Source organism: Lissotriton helveticus, chromosome 3_1 (genome assembly GCF_964261635.1).
Source record: "Lissotriton helveticus chromosome 3_1, aLisHel1.1, whole genome shotgun sequence".
NCBI lineage: Eukaryota > Metazoa > Chordata > Amphibia > Caudata > Salamandridae > Lissotriton > Lissotriton helveticus.
In genome coordinates this window covers 2086779233-2086802975 of record NC_136061.1, presented here as the reverse complement: position 1 = coordinate 2086802975, position 23743 = coordinate 2086779233, and the positions used below count along the sequence as shown (strand labels likewise).

The window sequence follows — 23743 nt, the reverse complement described above, 5'->3', positions numbered from 1 at the left end:
CCTCCCTTATCTTAATCAGTAGGTGAGTGGGTGCAAATATTTATATATTTAAAAAAAGATTTTTCACTAATGTTCGCGATGTTGCTGCAATATTCATGATGTCCCCGCAATGGCACGAGGGGGGCCACACTGGCTGTCGTGGTACAAAAGGGGGTGGTGATGGACGGAGCATCTGAACCAATCAAACACTCACACCCAGTCAAAAGATCTGGGTTTGATCCATCACCGTTCTTTAGCCCACTCTGCCACCCCAGTTCAGACATGGCTATATGCAAATCAGTCTGACCCTGTGCCTCATGGGAACAGTCCAGCCCGAACTGCCAAGCCATGCCTTCCCTGGACCGGAAACAAGCTTCCAAGGACCGGTTTCTGGCATTCCAGCCGTCTTCAGCCTGGCTTGCTTGAATCCAGTGGCAAAGTGAGCAAGGGACTCACGTCTGAGCATACACCGCCACACTTATGGCGGCCAAAGCGGTACAAAAGGGGGTGGTGATGGACGGAGCATCTGAACCAATCAAACAATCACACCCAGTCAAAAGATCTGGGTTTGATCCATCACCGTTCTTTAGCCCACTCTGCCACCCCAGTTCACACATGGCTATATGCAAATCAGTCTGACCCTGTGCCTCATGGGAACAGTCCAGCCCGAACTGCCAAGCCACTTATGGCGGCCAAAGCGGTACTGGCTGTCGTAGCATTGTCATGAATATTGAGCGCAATGGGGTCATAGTATCTCCACCCTGACCACTTATTTTTAACTTTAACAGACATTTTCAGCCTTGGGAATTGTTCCCAATAGATAAAATGACAGCTGAAACTTTCTTTTCAGGTTGTGTCCAGCAAATCACTGAATTCCCACTGGTGCTCTTTCATGATTTACCTCGAACACATCGGGATTTAACTGCAATCACTGAAAAATCACTGCAACTTTCTGTTCAGGTTGTGTCCAGCCACTCAGAGCATCCCGCTGGCCTGCGCTTTCACAATTTACCTCGCACACATTGCGATGTCTCATCAATCACTGTGAAACCGCTACAAAATATCGGTGGCCACTGAAAGTATTTGCACCAAATAATAAAAAGTACCTTCTGCGTAATAACATCTACCTTTCTTTTGTGTCATTTACATTTTGTTATAATTCACAACTGTCAGTTAATAGTAAGTTTATGACTGTGGAGATACCACAGTCAAAGTGTGGAACTCTGCACATAAAAAGATGGGTTTATTCTATTTTATAGGATTGCCTTGGGTGGAGAAGGGGAGCTCTTGTCCTTGTCAAAGGAGCTGCTCCACTCCAAAAAAAGAAATTCCTGTCCAGGTATACTATATGGAGAAATTCCTTGATGCCAGAGTGTGCTGCCCCTATGCCTTTTGGGCCTCATTTATGAGGCCTTGCGTCAGTTTTGCGCTTCCGATGCGTCACTTTTTGTGACGCATCGGCGGCGTAAAACATGCCTCCTGTTGCGCACTATTTACAAAGCTTAGATGCGTCACTTTGTAAACCCCTGCGCTACATTACACCTGCGTCAGGTATAATGTATGCAGAGGGGGCGTTCCCCCGCAAAAAGCCTCGTAAATCTCATAGATTTCACTGCGTCACTTTTAGGATGCTGTTGCGTCAAAATCTTGCACCTGCCTCACAGCAGGCGTAAGACTGACGCAAGCCCTTTCATATGGGGCTTTCCCCATGTGAAAGGACGCATTGCTGGAGTTGCGTCACTTTTGTGACACACCCCAGCAATGCGTGACTTTTGCGCTTACAGATACGTCAGAAATACTGACGTATCTGTAACTCCTTGCGACATGATGCGTCATACTGTAAATATGACCCATCATTGGTGTCGCAAGGAGGACGCAGTGAAAAGTGACGCATCGCTGTTTTCACGCAGCGATGCATCACTTTTCATAAATGAGGCCCTTTGTTTTTATACCTATAGTGGCAAGTGGGCTTTCCAGTCCCCAGGGACCAGACTGGGGGAAAACTCCCCCCAAAAAGATAGATTGTATTGCCCAGATTTAGAGGGGGCATTGGCTTCTACACAAGGGGCTGCCCACCCCTCCCCTCCAATAAAAAGATCTTCCTGGTGACTAGTGGTGTTAAACCCTTCTTGTAGATTGCCTGGATAAGGGACAAAGGGCCAGATGCATCAAGCATCCATTTTGCGATTCCTTATTAGCGAAAAATAAGGAATCGCTAATAAGGAATAGCAAAATGGAATGCATCAAGCAATCACTACAAAAATAGCGATTCCTTAGAATTCCTTAATTGCGACTCGCAAATTGCGAGTTGCAATTAATGAATACCTCCCCATTCATTCCTATGGGCCCAGAGGCCCATAGGAATGAATGGGAAGACAATCTCAATTTGATAATAGCGATTCGCAAATTGAGATTGCGAGTTCAAGGTTGCAGGAGTGTCCAACGGACACCCTGTTGCACCCCTGATTTTGATCTATGCACATATGTTGCGCACACACATGCCCTTAGGGCATGTGTGTGCGCAACATGAAACTTTGAAATATGCACAAAAGTGCATTTTTCAAAGTTTTTGCACATTACCATGAAGTTGTACTTCGTGGTAATTTGCGTGCCCTATTAGCGAATTCGCTATTTTTGAAACTTTCATGCATTGCAAACAATCGCAATTTAGCGAATTCTCTATTTGCGATTTTTGCATTTGGGATGATGCATCCCAAATGCAAAAATACCGGTCACGACCGGTTTTTAGCTTGATGCATCTGGCCTAAAGTGACTTTTCCAGTGCTGCCTAAGCTGCAGAGATTCGTATTGTGAGTGTGGGGGCAGAGTTACGTCCCTGGCACCAATTGAATGGGAAAGCAGACCACACCACATCCGTGGTCTACTTTCACTTTGTCTGCGTATTGTTACAACAAAATAAAGAAAATATTAAGCTTTAGATGCAAGTGAATCTTTCTCTCGCATCCTGACTTGAATTTTTGAAAAGGAAATGCTACTAATGTTTTCTCCAGAAGTTGTTTTCCCTGTGTGGCCGTCAACTGTTTCCCAGTGACCACATAGTTAAGTTGGCATTGCTGCCCGCAACCTTACGATGGCTGCACTAGAGATGCCCAATATGTTTACTCGGGTGTTTGTTGTGCATCATGGGCCTAGCCCTTTGATTTTATTTGAAAATAAAATAATAGGCTTCCAGCACATTGTAGCTGTAGATTGCAGTTTGCACACTTGCACCCTCTAGTGTTTGGCTTGGAACCTCCATGAAACCAACAATGCGCCAGAATGCAGACTATCTTAGATTGTATTTCCCACCACTGTGCTCAGTGTGTGTTCTGACATCTCAGTTGGAGCTGTCCATTAGAAAGTAACGTCAAAACTGTAAAACTAAGAAAAACAGATCTTCTGACACCGCATCAAGAAATACTGATTAATCCTTGACCGCCTTCGGATCCAGTAATCAGGAAAGACACACAACAATGATTATTTGGTTTGGAGGGTACAGAAAACACTTTCGGTGACATGCATCAACAAAACGTTTTGCGATTCCGTATTAGCGATTTTTAAGGAATCGCAAATAAGGAATCGCAAAACGGGATGCATCAAGAAAATAGCGATTTTCGAAGGAATCGTTAAAAATCGCAGAAATAATTGCGATATCGAAATTTGCTATATCGCAAATTGCTAGGTCGCACGTTGATGCATATTGATGATGTCAGAACCAGGAACTGTGCCCTCCAAGCTTCATTCTGAAACAGGAAGTGTGCTCTGAGAGCCTCATTTTCACTCTAGGGGCACAGAGAGAGGAGGGAGCTGGTACTGGGAGCAGGAGAGGAGTGTGTCTGATTCATAAAACCTGTAAGGTACACAAAATGGAGCCTGCAGAAACTGTTGAGGACTCTCAAAGTGGCAGAAAAAGAAAACTTAAGTTTTCTGAAACAGAAATTGAAGCCCTGATTGAGGGAGTTGTACACAGCAATGAGAAGCTGTTTGGGAAGGCTTCTCTGAAGGTGCCTGAGCAGGAGAAAAGGAGAATATGGCTCATTATACAAAGCAGAGTGAATGCAATTGGGGTCACTCATCGTACCACCAACGAACTGAAAAAAAGGTGGTACGATTTGCCCAGTAGGGCCAAGGCGTGCATCGCAGAGCGCTTGAAGGAAGCACTACTAACTGGAGGTGGGACACCACCACACACCGGAAACACTACCATGGAGGATTTAATTGAGAGCACAATCCAGAAAGAAGCTGTTGTTGGTGTGACGCATCTGGATACCTCCGGAGCAGCACACACGTCCCAAGGTAAGAGGAATGCATGTGGAGATTGTCCCTATCACTGCAGTGTGAATGGTAGCTCTAAATAGGGCACACGCAAGTAGTGAAACATTAACATCACTTTCAATAGTATAGCAAGTGCATCATGGGAGATGTAGTTTGGTCAAGCAGTTCCAGTCACTGACACACATTTTAATTAAACTAATTCCAAAAGAGTAGTAACTGTGCCAAAGTATAAATGTTTATTCATGTTACAACAGTCACATAACTAAAAAGCATACATTAATGCTGTTGTGCACTGTTTAACCTCACAGATGCAGAACATGGTGAGGCCGGGGACAATGATGTCCAGGACATCCAGCTCAGCAGCGCCTCTGAACCTGATAACACACCAGCTTCGAAAAGCATCCAATCACGTGTCCCACAATCACGTAGGACACCTGTCCAAAGTTTGGTACCCTATCCCACAGATGATGAGGCTGATGCGGCACCTCATGTCAGCAACCCACGAAGTACTACCGCCACAAGTAGATCATCCTTCAACCGGAGAGGCAATTCAAGGTTGACAAGGAGACGACGCAGAGCACGAAGGCCACAGCAGGTGGAACAGTTGAATGATGTCTGGGGTGGCTTGGAGGGACAGATGCTTCGGTCACATCGCCTGCAGGCAAAAAAGACTAGATTGATCAAGGACGAAATTGCCAAAATGTCAGTTAACCTAGCTGTGTTTGCCACTGGTCTCCAGGAAATGACAAGAGTCATGCATGAGGGTCAAATAGCACACAATGCACAGCATCAACAACTCATGCAGCAACTGAAAATGCAAGTGGCATCCAATAACACACTGGCCACAGCAACAGCTATGTTGTCACGTAGAATATCAACAATGCAGACCGAAATGTCCAATGATAATAGTGATGTTGCCACAGGATTACAGCAAGTCACTAACGCAGTAGAGATGAAGACTGCATCTACAAGTGGTGAAAACATCCCTGCACCAAATGTAATCAGTGAGGGTGCCTCTGGCATGATCAATACACCAATGCCAATTGTCAATGAGGCTAGACGGTCCAAACGCTGTGCCATCACATCCACACCCAGCCTAGGGCAAGAAGATGCTGCTGCCGAGAGGCGTCTCGGTGTTAGGGGCAAGAAACGCTAGGCTCCCATGCACAAATCCTGTTGAGCTGGTGAATGAACCATTCTCACATTGTGACCTCATCACTGACTGACAAGTATTTTAATTTATTTTGAAATAGTAAATGTTGTTGGCAACAAAAGTGTGCCCAAAGTCACTTTTAAAGTGTGCCTCTGTTTCCAGGTCACATATTCTTATTATTAAAAATTACTTTGCAAACCATACTGTCTTCGTGTCATCATTACTCACCTTAAAAGTAATTTTGTGTGATCTCCATTCTGCGTCTGCGTCCTTCTGCTGCGTCAGATCCTTGTTGGGCACATTGGTGAAGGATTGGCTGGTTTTCATCCTCAGAGTCACTGTCAGAAAGGTCAATTTCCAGGCCTTCCATTGTCGCTATGTTGTGCAGCATGGCACATGCTGCCACAATTTTGCAGCATTGCTCTGGGTTGTATTTCATTGCTCCTCCTGTCTTGTGTAGGCATCTGAATCTGCTCTTTAGTAGCCCAAATGTTCTCTCTATCACATTCCTTGTTGAGATATGCGCTGCATTGTATCTTCTTTGGGCGGCTGTTGCAGGATTGAGATAAGGTGTCATGAGGTAATTGCGCAAGGCGTATGCGCTGTCGCCTACATGTGAGAAAAGAAAATATGTCAACTATGAGTTTCAGATTTGCATTTGTGACAAGTTTGCAATGCTGTGTGGCACATACTTACCTAGCAAATGTCCCTCTCCAAAGTCTCCCCTTGCAAGTCGGGTCTGCATGCCACTTTGCCTGAAGTTGAATGAATCATGTGCACTGCCAGGAAATTGCGCTACAATGTCTGTTATTATGGTTTTGGCATTACACACAACCTGAATGTTGAGGGAATGGTAGCATTTCCTATTTCTATACAAATATTCCTGTGTAGCTGGGGGACATATTGCAACATGGGTGCAATCTATACATCCAATTACTTGTGGGAAGCCAGCTATCTGATAAAATTCCTGCTTATTCTTAGCTAGGTCATGGGCTGAGGTTGGAAAACGTATATGTGCATGTATCCGGGACATCATGGCATCAAGGAACGCTTTCAAAATTCTTGATAATGCACTTTTTGAGACACTCCGGCTACTGCAATTACTCCCTGAAAACTGCCTGATGCCAGTAGGTGTAGGCAATATAATATTTGTACGTGCGTTGGGATAGCTTGGGTCCTATGTGTCTGTCGTTGAAGAATGGGGTCCAATTCATTAATTAGATCAAGTATCATTTGTCCATTCAGCCTATACTTATCGTATATTTCGTCATCCTGCTGGCCAAGCAAAGTTATGCGCACTCTGAATATGCGTTCATTGATTCGCCTCCATCTCTGTCGAGCACCTAGCAGCCGCATCCTCCTCGCCATCAGGTACAGACCAGCCATTTTTAGATCTGGGGCCTTGTGTGGGTGTGTTTTATACATTTTCAGTTGGTTTGCAGGTGTTTCAGGTTAGATTTGTATTTTTACCACCTGGTTGTGTCCCTTCTTAATTTGCAAGTGCAAAATTGCGATTTTTGAGAAAATCGCAAATAGCGATTTTTTATGCATATCAATTGCGAATCCTTATTTGCGAATCGGTAAATGCGATTCGCAGATAAGGAATCGCACTTGTATTGTCAGAATATTTTTTGCTATTTCTCATTTTTAGCGATTATTTAGCGATTTTCGCTAATATTTGGATGATGCATTTCTACACTGCCAATTGCGAGCGCTATTGCTCTGAAATTGCGATTCGCATCATTTGCGAATTCGCAAACGCTTGATGCATGTGCCTGTTTGTTTATGATTTAGCCCTTTTTTCAATAGCAAGTTCCTATGATCAGACCGGCATAGGGCCTGTAAACTGTTTCTACCTAGGGACCACGACAAAAGTGCTTGTTAGACATAAAATTCTTTCTATTAAAAAAACTATTTGGCACCAGTTGGTGAACTTGGCAGGACCGAGAGCCAAGATTGTGGGAAACATCCTTTACGACGCAACTTTTACCACGTAGTGCCTTTACAACGCAGGTTTTTCAACGCAAGTTATTACAACGAATTGCGCTGGGGGGCGCTCTAGGATAGGTAATAGTTTCATTTACTATCCAACACCTTCCCTACTATCCACGGGGACTGGAGTTGGAATAGTAAATTAAACTATTCACTATCCAGCACCCCCCAACGCAAGTCGTTGTAACGACTTGCGTTGAAAAACCTGCGTTGTAAAAGCATGCATGGTAAAAGCATGCGTTGTAACAACGTACATCCCAAGATTGTACTGCGTTCAATTTCAGAATGTTCGCTGAGGACATTGAGGACTTCAACTATAATGAAGACTTGGGCAGCCATCCAGTATTGTGCAGGCCCATGGCGAGTAGAGTTTCATTTCTTTATCCCCTGAGGACTTTGACTCCAAAGATGAAACCTGAAATCAAGGACAAAGGCTACTCCAAAGATACCCAACTTCATACTAAGCATGTTCCCTCTAAGAATCAGCCTTTAAAAGGCCTTCTGTCCATGGTAAAGGAAAATCTTGACAGTGCTATGCTTTAACTGACCAGCTATCGGGGAAAAAGCTTTGCCAGTTGTCATCACTCACTGTGGTTGAGGCACCTTTGACAACAGAGGCTCCTAGAAACTAAGATACAATACCTTGGAGAATCGATGATCCAGGCACATTTTTGACAGTGAAATCAGCTTCACAACTAAAGCAGCATGATGCTAAGTGAACTTCAACCAGATCTGTCAGAAAATGAGCCACTCACACAGCCAATTACGTGAGAGGACCATTTATATTGATCCAAGTGAATGAATGAGTATGTTTATTTTTTATATAGCGCATGGCTACCCGGAGGCATCCTAGCACTGCGGACACGCAGTGAGGAGCAGATGGACTTATGGGAAAAGCCATGTCTTCAGGTGTCTGCGAAATACTGCGCACATAGTTGCTTGACCACCACAAGGGTCACAGTCATTCCTAAAGAAGCCTCACTTTTGGGGTAGCCATTTTTGAAACAATAGGGCATTTTTAATACTTGATTGAAGGAAGGTTGACACTGATTCTTCAACACCACTATACTACTCACCACCACAGTCTATACAATATGTTCACTCCAGTTATGAGGAGGTGCCATCTTCAGACATAGTGTGATGTCATGAGGTGTCATGTCTCATAAAACAAGATGATACAAGGCAGGATGACAGAGTTTTTAAACAAAACTTTAATTTGTGGTTTTCATAGTATCATACACACACATTATGCCATCCCGAATGTAGAGCAATTTGCCGTTACTCCAAATACATATCACAGATGTCTCATTAAATGGAAGGAGTAAAAACCATAATATACAGAAATCTGAACAAATAAATCGATATGAATAGGTAGAACAAGAAAGTGTGGATGGTCCCTATTCATCCTATAATGCCATGCAATGTTCTATGAAACAGTACAATTACATATGGGAGAGATATTTATAGTTAGTGTGTGTTGCCAGAGGGGTCTAAAGTGAGAAGATAGTCCCTCAGTGGTTTCTAGATTTTCTAGGGTGTGGAGGTGGTTGGCTGAAGGGCTGCATAGAGCTCGCTATTTGTATCGCAGTATAATAAACTTTTGATCCGTACCTCTGTGTTGGGTGAGCATTCCCCAGTGTATAGCTATTTTCCTTTTGGTGAGTAGTAGAGCAATGGCTACGAAGCGGTGTTATGATTCTGGTATATCATGGACAAGGCCCAGTAGAGTAGGGGGGTTGATGGAGGGTTGTGTCATATGAGCAAGTGTGGTCAAAATGTCCCGCCAACATGATGCAATCTTACTACAGGTCCACATGAACAAGGCGAAGTCGCCGGAACCGGTCAGGAGGTTGAAATGAGAGTTTTGATGCTGCCAAGCACTTGGATAAATGTCATCTTGCAAGCAAGCCAGAGTTGGCCTCTGTCTTTTAACCCAACGCGTTTCTGCGAACCCGCCTTGGTCACACGCCGAAACGCTTTGGGTTTGTTTTGGCTTGATGCTTTATAAAATAAATTATTTCAAGCTCTTTTGATTCGTGCTTACTGATGAAAGGAGTGCACGCATGTTGAGATGTACGGTGATGGAGATATATATATATATTCTATTTTTATTTTTATATGAGTCATGTATTTTGTGTGGAGATACTATACATAATTTTGTTTGAATGAAATTAATTCAGGATGGACATTTCCGATTGTGGATAAAACTTAGACACTTGTCGATTTTTTGTCCATGCTTTGCACTTGGCTCTATAATGAATTTTGATTAAGGCACTTGCCGATCATTTTGTACATCTATAGGTGCTACGAGAGAAAGAAAACAACTTTTTTCTGTATATAATGTACATATTTGAACCAAATTCACTTTCTAAATGTAACACTTTTAGTCCATAAGGGAGAACTGATATTTTGGCATTATAATACTGTGACTGATGCAATATGGCGTTTATTTTAGTCTCTTTTTTATTTCTATTACTGCATTTTCTTTTTCTAAATCGAATCACCTGTGCACTTAATATAAATTGTGGTTAGTTTCCGGTGCGCGTTATGTGAACAAGCTCCTTTTAGGAGTGAAACGCGTCATGGATGACACCATGTCTTTTTATTTCATCTGTGTGGAATAAATACTTACTTTTCACTGGAAAACATTGTTGCTGCCTTTTTCTGCCTAATTTAAAGAAACGTCACGGCAAGAGGTCCTTACCTGACCTATTTCACCGTGGATTGGTGAAACAGGAACATTGTTATATATATATATACCTACTCAAGGCATACTTATTCGCCTCACCGGGACTACAAATACCAGCAAGCTGCTGGATGTCAAAAAGATGCCACGCCCATAGGGCGTTACCTAATCAAATAAAAGTGGTGAAGTAAAGGTGAGGCGTCTTATCATTTTTCCCCTGTGCCTGTCCATGAGGAAGGGGCGTGCCAGCCCTGAAACGCGTCGGACCATGCAAGAAATCATTTAATGCCATGAATAGCGACTCACAGCAGGGCTTGTCCACAGCGGGGAGAGCGTCGAGTGCCTTCTCAAATGCTCCTTGGCTTTGCTTAAACATTTTTCACACGACGCCTTGGCCGTGGGGGAGAGCACCATTCTCGTTTCAGACAAACTGCATGCTGCGTGTCTGAGTGCGAGAAGGCTTTCGGAAGGGAACTGTTCCATTCTGGGATGCACGCTTTCTCCTGGGAGATGAAGGTCGCTTACATGGACATTTGCCTACTAAAGGATTTAATCAAGGAAAACTACACTAGGGGAAACTGAACCTACTCAAGGCATACTTATTCGCCTCACCGGGACTACAAATACCAGCAAGCTGCTGGATGTCAAAAAGATGCCACGCCCATAGGGCGTTACTTAATCAAATAAAAGTGGTGAAGTAAAGGTGAGGCGTCTTATCATTTTTCCCCTGTGCCTGTCCATGAGGAAGGGGCGTGCCAGCCCTGAAACGCGTCGGACCATGCAAGAAATCATTTAATGCCATGAATAGCGACTGACAGCAGGGCTTGTCCACAGCGGGGAGAGCGTCGAGTGCCTTCTCAAATGCTCCTTGGCTTTGCTTAAACATATATATATATATATATATATATATATGAAACAAAAGTCCTGACCCTCCAAAGTTCGGGGAGTGAGGTCGCAGGCACAGACCACAACAGGATTTTCTTCAAAGAGGTACGAAGGCTGGTTTTAAAGTTTCATCGTGCAGTTTATATTTCACCAAGTTGAACAGACAAGTGTCCGCCTCAGGCGCGTTTCGATCGCCTCCGCGATCTTGATCACCTTTATATATATATATTTCCAAACCCAAACAGCCCCAAGGAGAGCGCTCTTTCTCACAGCGGGTGCCGGTGCAGAGGACGGGCTAGTCCTCCTCAATTTCTCCGCATCAAAGGTTCCTTGAAACAAGGAAAACACCGCACTCCAGCAAGGTATATTCTTTCATGGATTTATTATGTGCAAATAAATACCATCGACCACCACATAATATATATATATATATATATACGTATATATATATATATATATATATATATATATATATATATATATATATATATATATAGAGAGAGAGAGAGAGAGAGAGAGAGATGGAGAGAGAGAGAGAGAGAGAGAGAGAGAGCGAGAGGGAGAGATATACATACATTTTTTTTAAAGTATTTGAGTGTGCATAGTAAAATAAATTCTCCGCTATCCAACACTTTCCCTACTGTTGCATTTACTGGAGTGGGAATAGTCATTTTTACCCCTCCGCTATCCAGCACTTTCCTACTGTTGCACTCACTGGAGTTGGAATAATAATTTTTACCTCTCTGCTATCCAACGTTTTCCCTACTGTTGCACGCTCTGAAGTGGGAATAGTCATTTCTAACCCTCCGCTATCCAACACTTTCCCTACAGTTGCATTCAGTGGAGTGGGAAAACTAATTTTTACCCCTCAGCTAACCAACATTTTCCCTTCTGTTGCACTCTTTGGAGTGGGAATAGTAATTTTTGCCTCTCCGCTACCCAACACTTTTCCTACTGTTGCTCTCGCTGGGGTGGGTATAGTAAATTTTACCCCTCTGCTATACAACACTTTCCCTACTGTTGTTCTCACTGGAGTCAGAATATTAATTTTACCCCACTGCTATACAACACTTTCCCTACTGTTGCACTCACTGGAGTAGGAATGCTAAATTTAAATATTTTGCTATCCAACACTTTTCCTCCTGATGCACTGATTGTATGCCACTCTGAAAGAGATCTCATCTCTTGAGAGAACACTCACAACACCGACCAGCTCTAAAGAGCGGTCCAATCTGATTGCAGATTTTTTCCTTAACAAAATGTGGACCATATATAACTCTTTCACAAAGGAAGCGCAGAACTGCTCTACTGAACTAGAAGAGAAATCTACTGAGCTGAGTTTTCCATCCCTGAGGTAGTTTCTCGCCCACCCCCCTGCAATAGAGCTCGAGGAAGTAGCCTTAAAACTCAAATCAGGCTACCCTGCCGATCCAGCGGCACCCAACAGAATAAAGGAGGGCATTGAATTGATAATACCTCTTATACAGCAACTAATAGATGCATCCTTTAAATGTGGAGAGGTCCTTAGGTCATGAAAACACACGGCTGTTATACTTCTAAAAATAAAACTCAGCTAACCCCTAGCTACTGGATAATCCCTGCCCCATCTCTCTGCTCCCCGCTACATCTATAAAATCGCTGAAATGGTTGTGAATAAACAATTACTGGCACATATCAACTTACACAACCTTCTACATCCTACACAATCAGGTTTCAGAGCATCCTTTTCAACTGAATCTGCTCTCTATTTTGCAACAGAGACTATAGGTAGATGGGTGGATGTGGGTCAGACGGTAGCCCAGGCCCTATTGGACATAAGTGCCGCCTTCGACACGGTATCGCATAAATTAATTTTGCAGCGTCTGCAGGTGTGCGGACTAGATGGGGTAGCACTACAGTGGATGCAGTCCTTCCTGGAAGATCGTAGTTTCCAAATTTGACAGCACCCTCATCAATCAAAAATGTTGCCACTCCGTCAAGGGGTCCCGCAGGGATCTATCCTGAGCCCCACCCTCTTTAATCTGTACATTGGTCCACTGGCTGAGATTCTGGACGATTGCAAGATCTCTATGGTGTCATACGCTGATGACACACAGCTTGTAGTAACCATTGCACAAGACTCTGGTTAGTGTGGCCCGTTCCTAAACTCTTATTCGAGTCTCAATCTAAAAAGGTGGCAGGGAGATGCTTTAGCTGCCTGAAGATGCTAAAAAAAACTTAATTATCCTCCCCATATTAGCAAGGAAAACCATTGTTCACACTTTGTTAACCTCGCAACTTGACTACTGGTATCTCCTATATCTTGCTGTGCCAAAAGACTGCCTGAAACGACTCCAACGAATTCAAAATGCGGCAGCATGCGTTGTCCTCAATCTACCTAGACGTACTTCCATGACAAAAGCACTTGATTCCCTTCACTGGTTCCCACTTGGGAAGAGAATTATTTTCAGAACTATGTGCTTCTGTCATCGGAGCATACAGGGGAAAGGCCCAAGCTACCTGCACGACTTCCTCACCCCGCAAAATCCTAGTCGACAGCTAAGATCGACAGGAGCGCATTTACTTAAGAATCCTAAGATAACAAAGGCAAGGATGGGAGCTCGCTCATTTGGCTATCTAGCGGCCAAAACTGGTACTCACTACCGCTTTTGCTACGTGCGTGGAAATCTGAACCCACCCTTCGTAGAGGCCTGAAAACATGGCTATACCAACGCTAGTTCGGGATCTTTTTCCCCACTCCTGCTGATGTACTTCTAGCACGGGGACACACCTTTGGGGGGGATGTATGACGTTACAACGCATACTTTTACCACGCCTACCATTACCACGCATTTTTTACAACGCAGGATCCATGACAACGCATACCATTACCACGCATGTATTTACAACGCATATACCTTTACAACGCATACAATTACAACGTAAGTATTGGTAAGTATATAATATTTTTTAATATTTAATTTAATTAAAATTAATATATTGTAATTTAATTTAATTTAATTAATTTAATTTAATTAATTTAATTTAATTTAATTCATTTTAATGTAATTTAATTTAATTAATTTAATTTAATTTAATCAATTTAATTTAATGTAATTTACATTTAAACCCAAAACTGACCTTGAACCCAAAAAATACCCCTTTTACCCAAAAACTCAAAACTGACCCTGAACCCTAAAAATACCCCTTTACCCAAAAACCCAAAACTGACCCTGAACCCAAAAAATACCCGTTTTACCCAAAAACCCATAACTGACCCTGAACCCTAAAAATACCCTTTTACCCAAAAACCCAAAACTGACCCTGAACCCTAAAAATACCCCTTTACCCAAAAACCCAAAACTGACCCTGAACCCTAAAAATACCCATTTACCCAAAAACCCAAAACTGACCCTGAACCCTAAAAATACCCCTTTACCCAAAAACTAAAAACTGACCCTGAACCCTAAAAATAACCCTTTACCCAAAAACTGAAAACTGACCCTGAACCCTAAAAATACCCCTTTACCCAAAAACTGAAAACTGACCCTGAACCCTAAAAATACCCCTTTACCCAAAAACTGAAAACTGACCCTAAACCCTAAAAATACCCCTTTACCCAAAAACTGAAAACTGACCCTGAACCCTAAAAATACCCCTTTACCCAAAAACTGAAAACTGACCCTGAACCCTAAAAATACCCCTTTACCCAAAAACTGAAAACTGACCCTGAACCCTAAAAATACCCCTTTACCCAAAAACTGAAAACTGACCCTAAACCCTAAAAATACCCCTTTACCCAAAAACTGAAAACTGACCCTAAACCCTAAAAATACCCCTTTACCCAAAAACTGAAAACTGACCCTAAACCCTAAAAATACCCCTTTACCCAAAAACTGAAAACTGACCCTGAACCCTAAAAATACCCCTTTACCCAAAAACCCAAAACTGACCCTGAACCCAAAAAATACCCCTTTACAAAAAAAACCAAATAATATTTTTAATAAAATAATATACTTACCAATACTTACGTTGTAATGGTATGCGTTGTAAAAGTACCTGCGTTGTAAATACATGCGTGGTAATGGTATGCGTTGTCATGGATCCTGCGTTGTAAAAAATGCGTGGTAATGGTAGGTCGTGGTAAAAGTTGCGTTGTAAAGGTTGTATACCCTTTGGGGGTAGCCAGGCGCTCTACAAATTAACTATTATTATTATTATTTTTAGTACTGCGCAATTTAAGTTTATATTTTTATTCATAGTTTAATGTGTTAATTTATTCTAGATTTTTTTTATATTTTAAATTTTATATATATATATATATATATATTCTTTTTATAACATTTTAAACTTTTAAAATAAATTAAAGATAATAGTTTATGAATAATTTTATAGTAAATATATATGTATACATTATTATGTTTTTGTGCTTATTTTTTTAATTACGTTTATTTGTAATATTTTGTAAAAATGTATATTGAATTTAATTTCTTGTGTTAGAATTATTAATGTTTAATATATTTAATATATTTTTTTATTTTATAAATACATTTAAAATGAAATTTTTTACATCTATATTGTTTACATCAATATCTTTGATTCAATATTTTTTACTTCCCTGTTTAAGTATAGGAGTCGATATTTTTGATGTCTATATTTTTTACTTGATATTTGTTATATAATATTTTTCACATTGATGTTGTGTCAGTGAACCTTAAAAAAATCTCAAAAGGGTGCGTTGGACCAATGTTTCTTGCGTAATTGACAACCAAGGGTTGACGCGGGAGGAATTGTCTAAGAGTACAGGAGTTGTACACCTGTAATCTGAATCAGTATGTTCCAGGCCCAACTAGTCGTGGACACCGTTTGAATAGCATGTGGGTCTTGCTTAGCCTGGTCTGCAATATTACTTCTAGTGGTGTTGGGGCAACAAGGTCTATCTTGGGTCGAGTATAGTGTATTTGCATGTCTGACTGGTACCAATGTTGGACAAAGCTGCGCTGTGCTACCAGATAGTAGAGATGCATTTTGGGAACTCTAAGACCAATGCATTCATATGGGAAGCGAAAGTATCCTAACCAATGTGTCAGATTCTCGGTTAGGTGTCTCACATAAAGGATAATATCCCGATATAGTGTGACTAGAAGTGGGACGGGCTTAAACTGTAGAACCCTATGGAGGTGGTTCATCTGGGGATGATGCACGAGGGGGTCCCTTGTTATTATGAATAATAGGGGTGATAGGGGACATCCCTATCGAGTTCCCCGTGACACAACGAATGGCCCATTGAGTTGAATGCATGCTGATGGTTGCGAGTATAGTAGAGTTATGAGGGACGTGAATCCAAAAGGGAACGACATTTGCAATAGTGTGGCATGTAAAAAAGTCCATTGCAGTGAATCAAAGGCCTTTTCAGACTCTAGTAATACCAATGTCACTAGAACCATAGAGATAATGCTATGTAATATGGCAAAAATGGTTCGCAGGTTTAGCGCTGTTGATCTGTGAGGAACAAATCCCAATTGAGCAGGAGATAATATTTGTTCCATTATTAATGCACGTCGGGTCTATAAAATTTTTGCTAATATTTTAGTATCAAAATTTAACAACGAAACCGGCCAATAGGAGCCACAGCATAAGGGGTCTTTCCTTAGATTCCGAATTAACGTTATCACTGCTCTACGGAGAGTGGGCATGAGTATGCCATTCTCTGGTGGCTCTGTGTACATTTCTAGGAGATATGGCATCAGTAGTTGCTCGAACTGTTTATAGAAACCCGGAGAAAACCCATTTAGGTCTGGTGCCTTAGAGCCATCCATCGAATCAATGGCTTGGATTATTTCTTCAGTAGTGAAAGGTTTACTAAGGAATCTCTGGTGAGAAGTGGCAAGCCAAACCATGGCTATTTCATCTAAATAATTAGTTATTTCAGTGACGTTTTAGACTAACCAAGAAGTGTGATGGTCGGTGTAGTAGTTGAGCACCCCAGCCTGGTATTTCCCCTGCTCCATATCTACAGGGCCTTAGCATATTTCCCAAGATAATGGGCCTCTCTTTCCACCGACTCCTTAAAGTCAGCTAGTAGGGGTGCTCAGCACTGTAGATAATTCAAAGTGTGGTGTAGAGTCTGTGTCTGATCCAGCTCGGCTGAATCTATCTCTATTTGGGATAGGGTACCACGCAGATCCCAAGTATCCCTGCATGCCTTGAGATGCAAATGTCTCTTCAGCACTGGTTATATACTGCCAATATAATGAAATACCAGCAAACAGGAGGGGAGAAGGCAAAACATTTCATGCTGCCAAGTCTGGCATTTTGTTTGTTGGAACTCAAGCAAATTTATTTTCTACTTTTCAAAATACTGTGCTTAAGCTGCTTCCACTACTTTGAGTAAAGGAAAGAACTTTTGAAAAATGGAAAACCCAAAGTCTGAAAGCATTTAACAGCACTGATTTAGTCAGCAGTATCTGTGCATGTGCACTACTGGTCAATTTTCGAGCAATGTAGCAAAGCATTAGGCTGCAGTTTAAGTGTATTCTGTTCCTTCTAGTAAAGGTGCACTGATAGGGAGTTGGGAAGGAAGGAAAAGCAGAAACAGGGTCAGAGATGTTCGTTGCAGTGCTGTTTGCTGCCTGTGGACTCCTTTGCTGCCTGTCGTTATGCAGAAGATGATAAAAGTGAATGGCAGCTGAACAATCCAAAAGATGAAGAAGGCTGACCGAATGCCTCGGTATAAGAAATTGGGTTATTGGTTGGGATATATATATCCAGAGACGAGGATCCATCGCCGTGGCTCCTCGGATCCACTCGCCAACAGCAATGATGCGCTTGGCTGGCTGCAACGTGATAGAAAAGTTGTGACTGACATTTTGTGAATCAGGACACAGTTCCTTGGAAGAAATAAGGTATAAATAGGATATAAGGGGTATGAATAGATGTATCCTGCCCGCACTGGACTGATGGAGAATAGAGGTATCCTGACCCACACTGGACTTAGGGAGGGGTCTTTGAGGGACCCTTCATGAGTGAGAAATTGTCTATAAATGTTTTATTTTTCATGCGCGAGGATCTGCAGATCCAAAGCGGGTGCTCAGTGCAGCATTGTGTGAATCTGCAATGAATCTATGGATCCAGATCCCAAATAAAAAACACACACACTCACAGACACTCACATACTCACACACCCACACAGCTACCCACACACCGACTCACACATTCATACAGCCACTCACACACCCATGTACACACCCCCATAACCACTCACACCCACTCACACATCTGATGCCCACTCAGAGACCTAGAGAACCACTCACACGCCCACTCTCAGACCCACATACACCCCATATACACAACCAACTACTCACTCACCAACTCACACACCTGTGCAGTCACTCGTATGCCCCCTATCAGACCCACAAAACCATTCACACACCCAATTACAGACCCACAAAGGCAATCACACACTCACACACTCACATACACACCCATACTGCCACTCACATATCCACTAACAGACCCTCACTCCCACTCACAGACCCACACAGCTAGTCGCACACACACTGACACACTCACCACATACTGACATACCCACTAACACACCCACATAACCACTCACACACCCAGAGATAGCGCACCCTCGACAGGCACTGCTAGTTCCCCCATGTTGTATCACTTGTGATATCTCCGATGACATAATTGATAATATCACTGCAACATTTGCACTGAAAATATTGATGAGAAAACTGCGGCCCACATTATTATATCATGAGAGTTACATTGAGTTTCGATAACAGAAACATTACAGTATGTGGCTATAAATGCTTGTGCTTCCAAAGAATAGTGTGCAACTTCCTTTGTGTGTTAAGTTGGACATTGATTCTACAATAATACCCATTACGAGAATTGGTTACCTCAGCACATATTAAAAATTTAAAAACATGAGCAGGAAAGTCCCAATTACTACAAACATGCTCATATTCGCTAAAATATTTGCTTTGTATCTAACACTGTTGTGTACAATGCCCTAAGCATGTTTCAATATTTTAATGAAATGTGAAATGAAAATACAATTTATAGAGCGCACTAATGCACATAGGTGCCTTGGGGCTAAAAAGAACTGCAAAGAGAGAGAGCTCAGCCTACCATTTTTTATCCAATAGCCAACGTTTCAGAGCTTTCCCCTGAGTTGTTTTAATATTTTGAGTAAGATTATGCCGATGTCTATTTGGAAAACAAAACTCCTTTATTACGTGAATCAAGTTTTTAAAATATCCTATTTTTACTAATACTTGTCATACATTCTTTTGTTATTTCATAGATATCTTCAGTATACCTTGGATCCCACAAAAATCCGAAAGCAAGACAGCATTTCCGCCATTACTCTTATTGCCAACAATGCCGTCGGGCAGAGCCTTGCTTGGGACTTTGTTCGAGCAAACTGGAAGACCCTTTTTAGTCAGTAAGTTATCTGCCATGGATTCGGGAGTCAATATCTTTTGGTCATGGGGTACAATTAGGCAGATGGAATAAGAGAGATATCTATGGTTGAAATGATTGACATACCTGCTGCTAATACAGTATATTGTGTATTTCTTAAGGAGGTGCAAAATTGCAAAACTGGAAGACTGGCAACTTCACATAATTTATTTGAAATATATGTAATCTTTGCAAGGTACAGTGCTTTTAATATTTAAAAATGCAGTTGCAAAACAATAGATCTCAGCTCTACAAGGTGTTATATGATACTTACAAATTAAGTAGGACTATGTATCTGAACAACAGAAGCTTCGCAATATGGAAACTTAGTTCACACATACCATCAGAAAATCTTGGCCTGGATTCTAGTTAGCTCACAATGTCCCCATCTGAACCCATAAACTTACCAGATGGTGTCAGCAACCTCGAACATGACCACTGTTTCTACTCCCCAAGGAAATGTGGAAACAGATCAAACCTTTTGTTGTTAACTTTTGTATGCCCAAGGTAAACACAAGAAAGATATGAAATGGCTTTATTGAAACAATCATATTCCTTTATAAATAGAGTGTTGTGTAATAATCATTAGACAGAAGAAACAGAGCATTGTAACCAGCATTACAGTAATAGTGAAAAAGATAAACAGTTCAACCTTTATAACATTACTTATGTGATTATATGATTATACTCCTACATAATAGCACATTAACAATAGAGAGCATAGTGAGAGTACCTCAGCCAGATCCCTTGCGATAGCCTAACCCCAATATCTGAATATGATGTGTCAGGAAGTGGGCCTGTGTGAAACAAGATTTAGTCCTTTACAGGATGGATGTCAGAGTCAGCAGGACTGCATCTCAGTCACAGTGCATCGCATTCAAGGACAATCCCAGCAGAAGTGCTTCTCTGCTGAATGTAATGCAGAGGCTGTTTTTATAAATAAAAGCACTGTCCAATCACACTGTATCAAATCTGCAGAGCTAATGTGAAGGTTAGTCTGGACTCTTAGAGCTGTCTCCAACAGGACAACCAAATATAAGGGCATCACGTTCTATGTGCCATAGCCTTGGACAGAGTGCCCGAATAATGTGATAATAATACTTGCTAATTTCTCCGTACAATATTGTGTAAGTGCAAAGCATGTAAAAAGTCACATTAGAAACTAGTGTCAAGCTAAAATGTGAAACAAAAATGGAGACTTAGAGTGGGCCCTTTGCACCCCACAAGAAAGGCAGAGTGGCTTTGCTTTTTAGCATAAGCATGAGGACACTTGTGTCAAGACAAATAAAAACCCATTTCAAGAAGGTCACAGATGTATATGCTTGCAGTGGGACGCATGTGCACAAGTTCTAACATGGTAACAGTAAATTAAAAGAAAAGAAAAAGGGGTGAGTAGACCACACGCACTTATGATTACCGGAACCTTGTAATAAAGTAAATAAGCAAATAGATAGTAAATTATTTTCAACAAGAGAGGAGCATAGAGCAATATGAGGGGGGCTTTAGGAAGGGGGGGAGTGGAGTACAAAGAGGGCATGAAGGGGACAGGAAAGAGTGGGCAGAGGGCAAGGAAACATTAAGCACTTTAATGGAATGGTATGCAAAAGAAAAAAAGTCTGCAGACAAGGCTACAAGTCATCCTGAGACCAAAGAGCTCTTGAGTCAGACAAACATAAGAATATCAAGGAAAGCAATTGAATCAAGAGAAGACACCTAAGATAGACAACAAATGAGCAAATCACTGACCGAAGCCCCACTCTAACATTATGTTGTGCATTAGAAATATTAGTTCTGCCAAAAACAGGTAAAGCTGAAGCCAAGACCTTAAAAAGTACAGTTTTAGTTGCCACTGGTATCACAAAATATCCCCACTACTTCTTAAAGCTGCTAAGCATAGCCAGCGGCCTGCAGCCAATAGGTAGGTGTCTGTTGCTCTTTATCAGAGCTCCCAACCCAACCCCCTGCTCTTCCTTCAAGAAATCCTACACATGTGCAGCCCTCATAAACCTGCAAAGTCCCCTGCTGAGTCCAAGAACAACCACTGCAAGTCATCTTCCTGAGTGCATTAACAAGGACAAGTGCTTCTTCTGAAGCAAAGGCCCAGCCCTAAGTCCGTTTTCAATCCCTCTAATGCCGTAACCCCAAAGATAATGAAGTGGTATTTTACTAAATATGAAATAGTCCATAAATAGCTATGTTAGCCATTTCCTGTCAAAATTTACAGATAAACAATTATAATCTGTCCTTTGACATTTTCTATGATTCAGCTACTGCGCTACAGGTCAAATCAGCTTTTGGGGCCTAGTTACCTGAAAAAATACAAATTTTAATTTCACACATGTTCTACTTTTAAATATCAGGCATCTTACATTGTGGGTAACAAGTTATACTTAGGGGTGGACTATTGATATTTAAAAGCAGATATTTTGATATGTTTGACATCAGGTTTTCAGGCTGCTGCAGGCAGGCCATACATAGTAGCCATCTTTGGAGCCCAACACCGTGAAAGGCAGCCTACACAGGTGCCATTTAACTTCGAGGCACTTGGGGTATTGTCTACACAATATACTAGAGCTATGTGGGCAAGTTAAATAGGTCAATCAGGGGTAAACCCATTGAACAATATTCAGAGGGGGAGCACAAGAACTTTACTCTGGCACTGAAGGGGTAAAGTGCTCAGAGTTCAAAAACCATTAAAAATAGAGTCCACAATAAGGAACAAAATCTGGGGTGACCATGCAGGAAAGGCTGATTCGTTACACCATTATTTTGTAAATGAGCCCCTCAGTCTGTGTCCTGTTAATGAATGCCTAATCTAAAACTCTCACTTTTCGTTTTGTTTCTACTCATTACTGTTATGAAATATGACAAGATGGCAACAGTAGACTAATACAAAATGCTGTTTATTTTTTAATGTTTTTATCAGGCCTCCTGCAATTTGGAAAATGTTATTCAGTTTTGGTGAAATGAGTTTAAATACAGTATCCCATTGCGGAAATAGTTGTATACCAACTCTCGTAATGATATATCTTCATTGTAAATCATCTTGTTACAACAGGTCCTTTAAAGTATCTTTTTTTAACAAACATCTTATGTAAACGTTATGCAAGTAGTTTAGTGCATGTGACTACCTGCAATTCAAAGGACTGGATAGTCCCTTTAGAGTAAAATCACACAGCGACTGCTAAACATCTCAATTTCTTTCTCATAATTTGCAGGCATGGCATTGGATCATTTTCTTTGCCAAACCTGGTTACAAGAGTGACACGGAGGTTTTCTTCAGAGTTTGACTTAAAACAGGTAAGAAGTGCTATGGGCTTTCAGAAGATTGTAAGTTTAAAATATAGGCCAGCAACATACCCATAGATATGAAAGAAAGCTTGCTGTTCTTTATTACATCTTCACTGGCTGAGTTAAGCTAATCATTAGATATCACATCCATCAATGTATTCTCCTAATTCATCACTCTTACCACTAGGCAAAAAAGGGCGACTGAAGCAGTTAATTGCCTTTTCTTTGTTTTATTTTTTCAAGAGGAGTCAAAGGCAGGACGACTCTCCTAGGATTCTTGGCAGAAACGTTTGTAGGTACTAGTCTGCTGCTTCTTCTGCCATACAACTTGATGCTGGTTGCCTGCTCTTCTTCTGTTTGAACCCTCATCTAAGGCCATGATATGAAAAAGCAAAGTTGCGTTCATATTAAATACTATTTGGTTGATTCAAATTCTTCCCAACATCAAAAACATAATAATATGTTAGTTCTAATGCGTGCAAAAATTCAAATTATCATAATGTGCATCATCAAAATAACCTTAAAACAGAGTGAATCATTTTCAGTGACTCACACAATGTTGACTCCTTCGTGGTGGAATTGACTCCCTTACTTCTACCTCTCCTTGGCATCTCTGACTTCCCCAGACCTGATTGGCCAAAGAGAGGCTGCCTGACCTTTGAGTCTATTAGGCAGCCGTAGGTCACTGATTGCTAAAGTAGTGTGGAAACCCCTTTGAAACAACGTTTTGTGGCACTCCTCCCTTATTTCACAATGCTCTCTCTCTCTCTCTCTCTCTCTCTCTCTCTCTCTCTCTCTCTCAATTACTGCATGCTCATGGTCATCCCCACTTAGATCTCCATTCTAAATAAGGGTTAATCAAGAAAGGCGTGGTCTCCATTTAGTCCTAAATAAGCAAGATTCAGACCTTGAGGTAGCAATGGTGCCACCCTACCATTACAGCCCTTCGTCTCACGGTGAGGTTACACTAGCCTCTTGATCTCCCTTAACCTTGCTTTTACAGCCTCAAATCCCCACAGTCTTCACAA

The 23743-nt window shown here is 41.6% G+C and overlaps 1 protein-coding gene and 1 long non-coding RNA gene across 5 annotated transcripts in view; one reads left to right on the top strand and one right to left on the bottom strand.

The window, feature by feature from the left end:
* LOC144824122 (aminopeptidase Ey-like) overlaps window positions 1-23743 on the top strand; it is an 836887-nt gene that overhangs the window by 781031 nt on the left and 32113 nt on the right. For all 4 annotated transcript variants that reach the window (XM_078683237.1, XM_078683239.1, XM_078683235.1 and 1 more), the window contains exons 19-20: window positions 19267-19407; window positions 22643-22724. In XM_078683237.1, the coding sequence (XP_078539363.1) occupies window positions 19267-19407; window positions 22643-22724 (223 nt within the window). The remainder of the gene's footprint in view (window positions 1-19266; window positions 19408-22642; window positions 22725-23743) is intronic.
* LOC144824123 (uncharacterized) overlaps window positions 22735-23743 on the bottom strand; it is a 199585-nt gene continuing 198576 nt past the window's right edge. The window contains exon 3 of the long non-coding RNA XR_013608905.1: window positions 22735-23084. This is a non-coding gene — a long non-coding RNA (uncharacterized LOC144824123). The remainder of the gene's footprint in view (window positions 23085-23743) is intronic.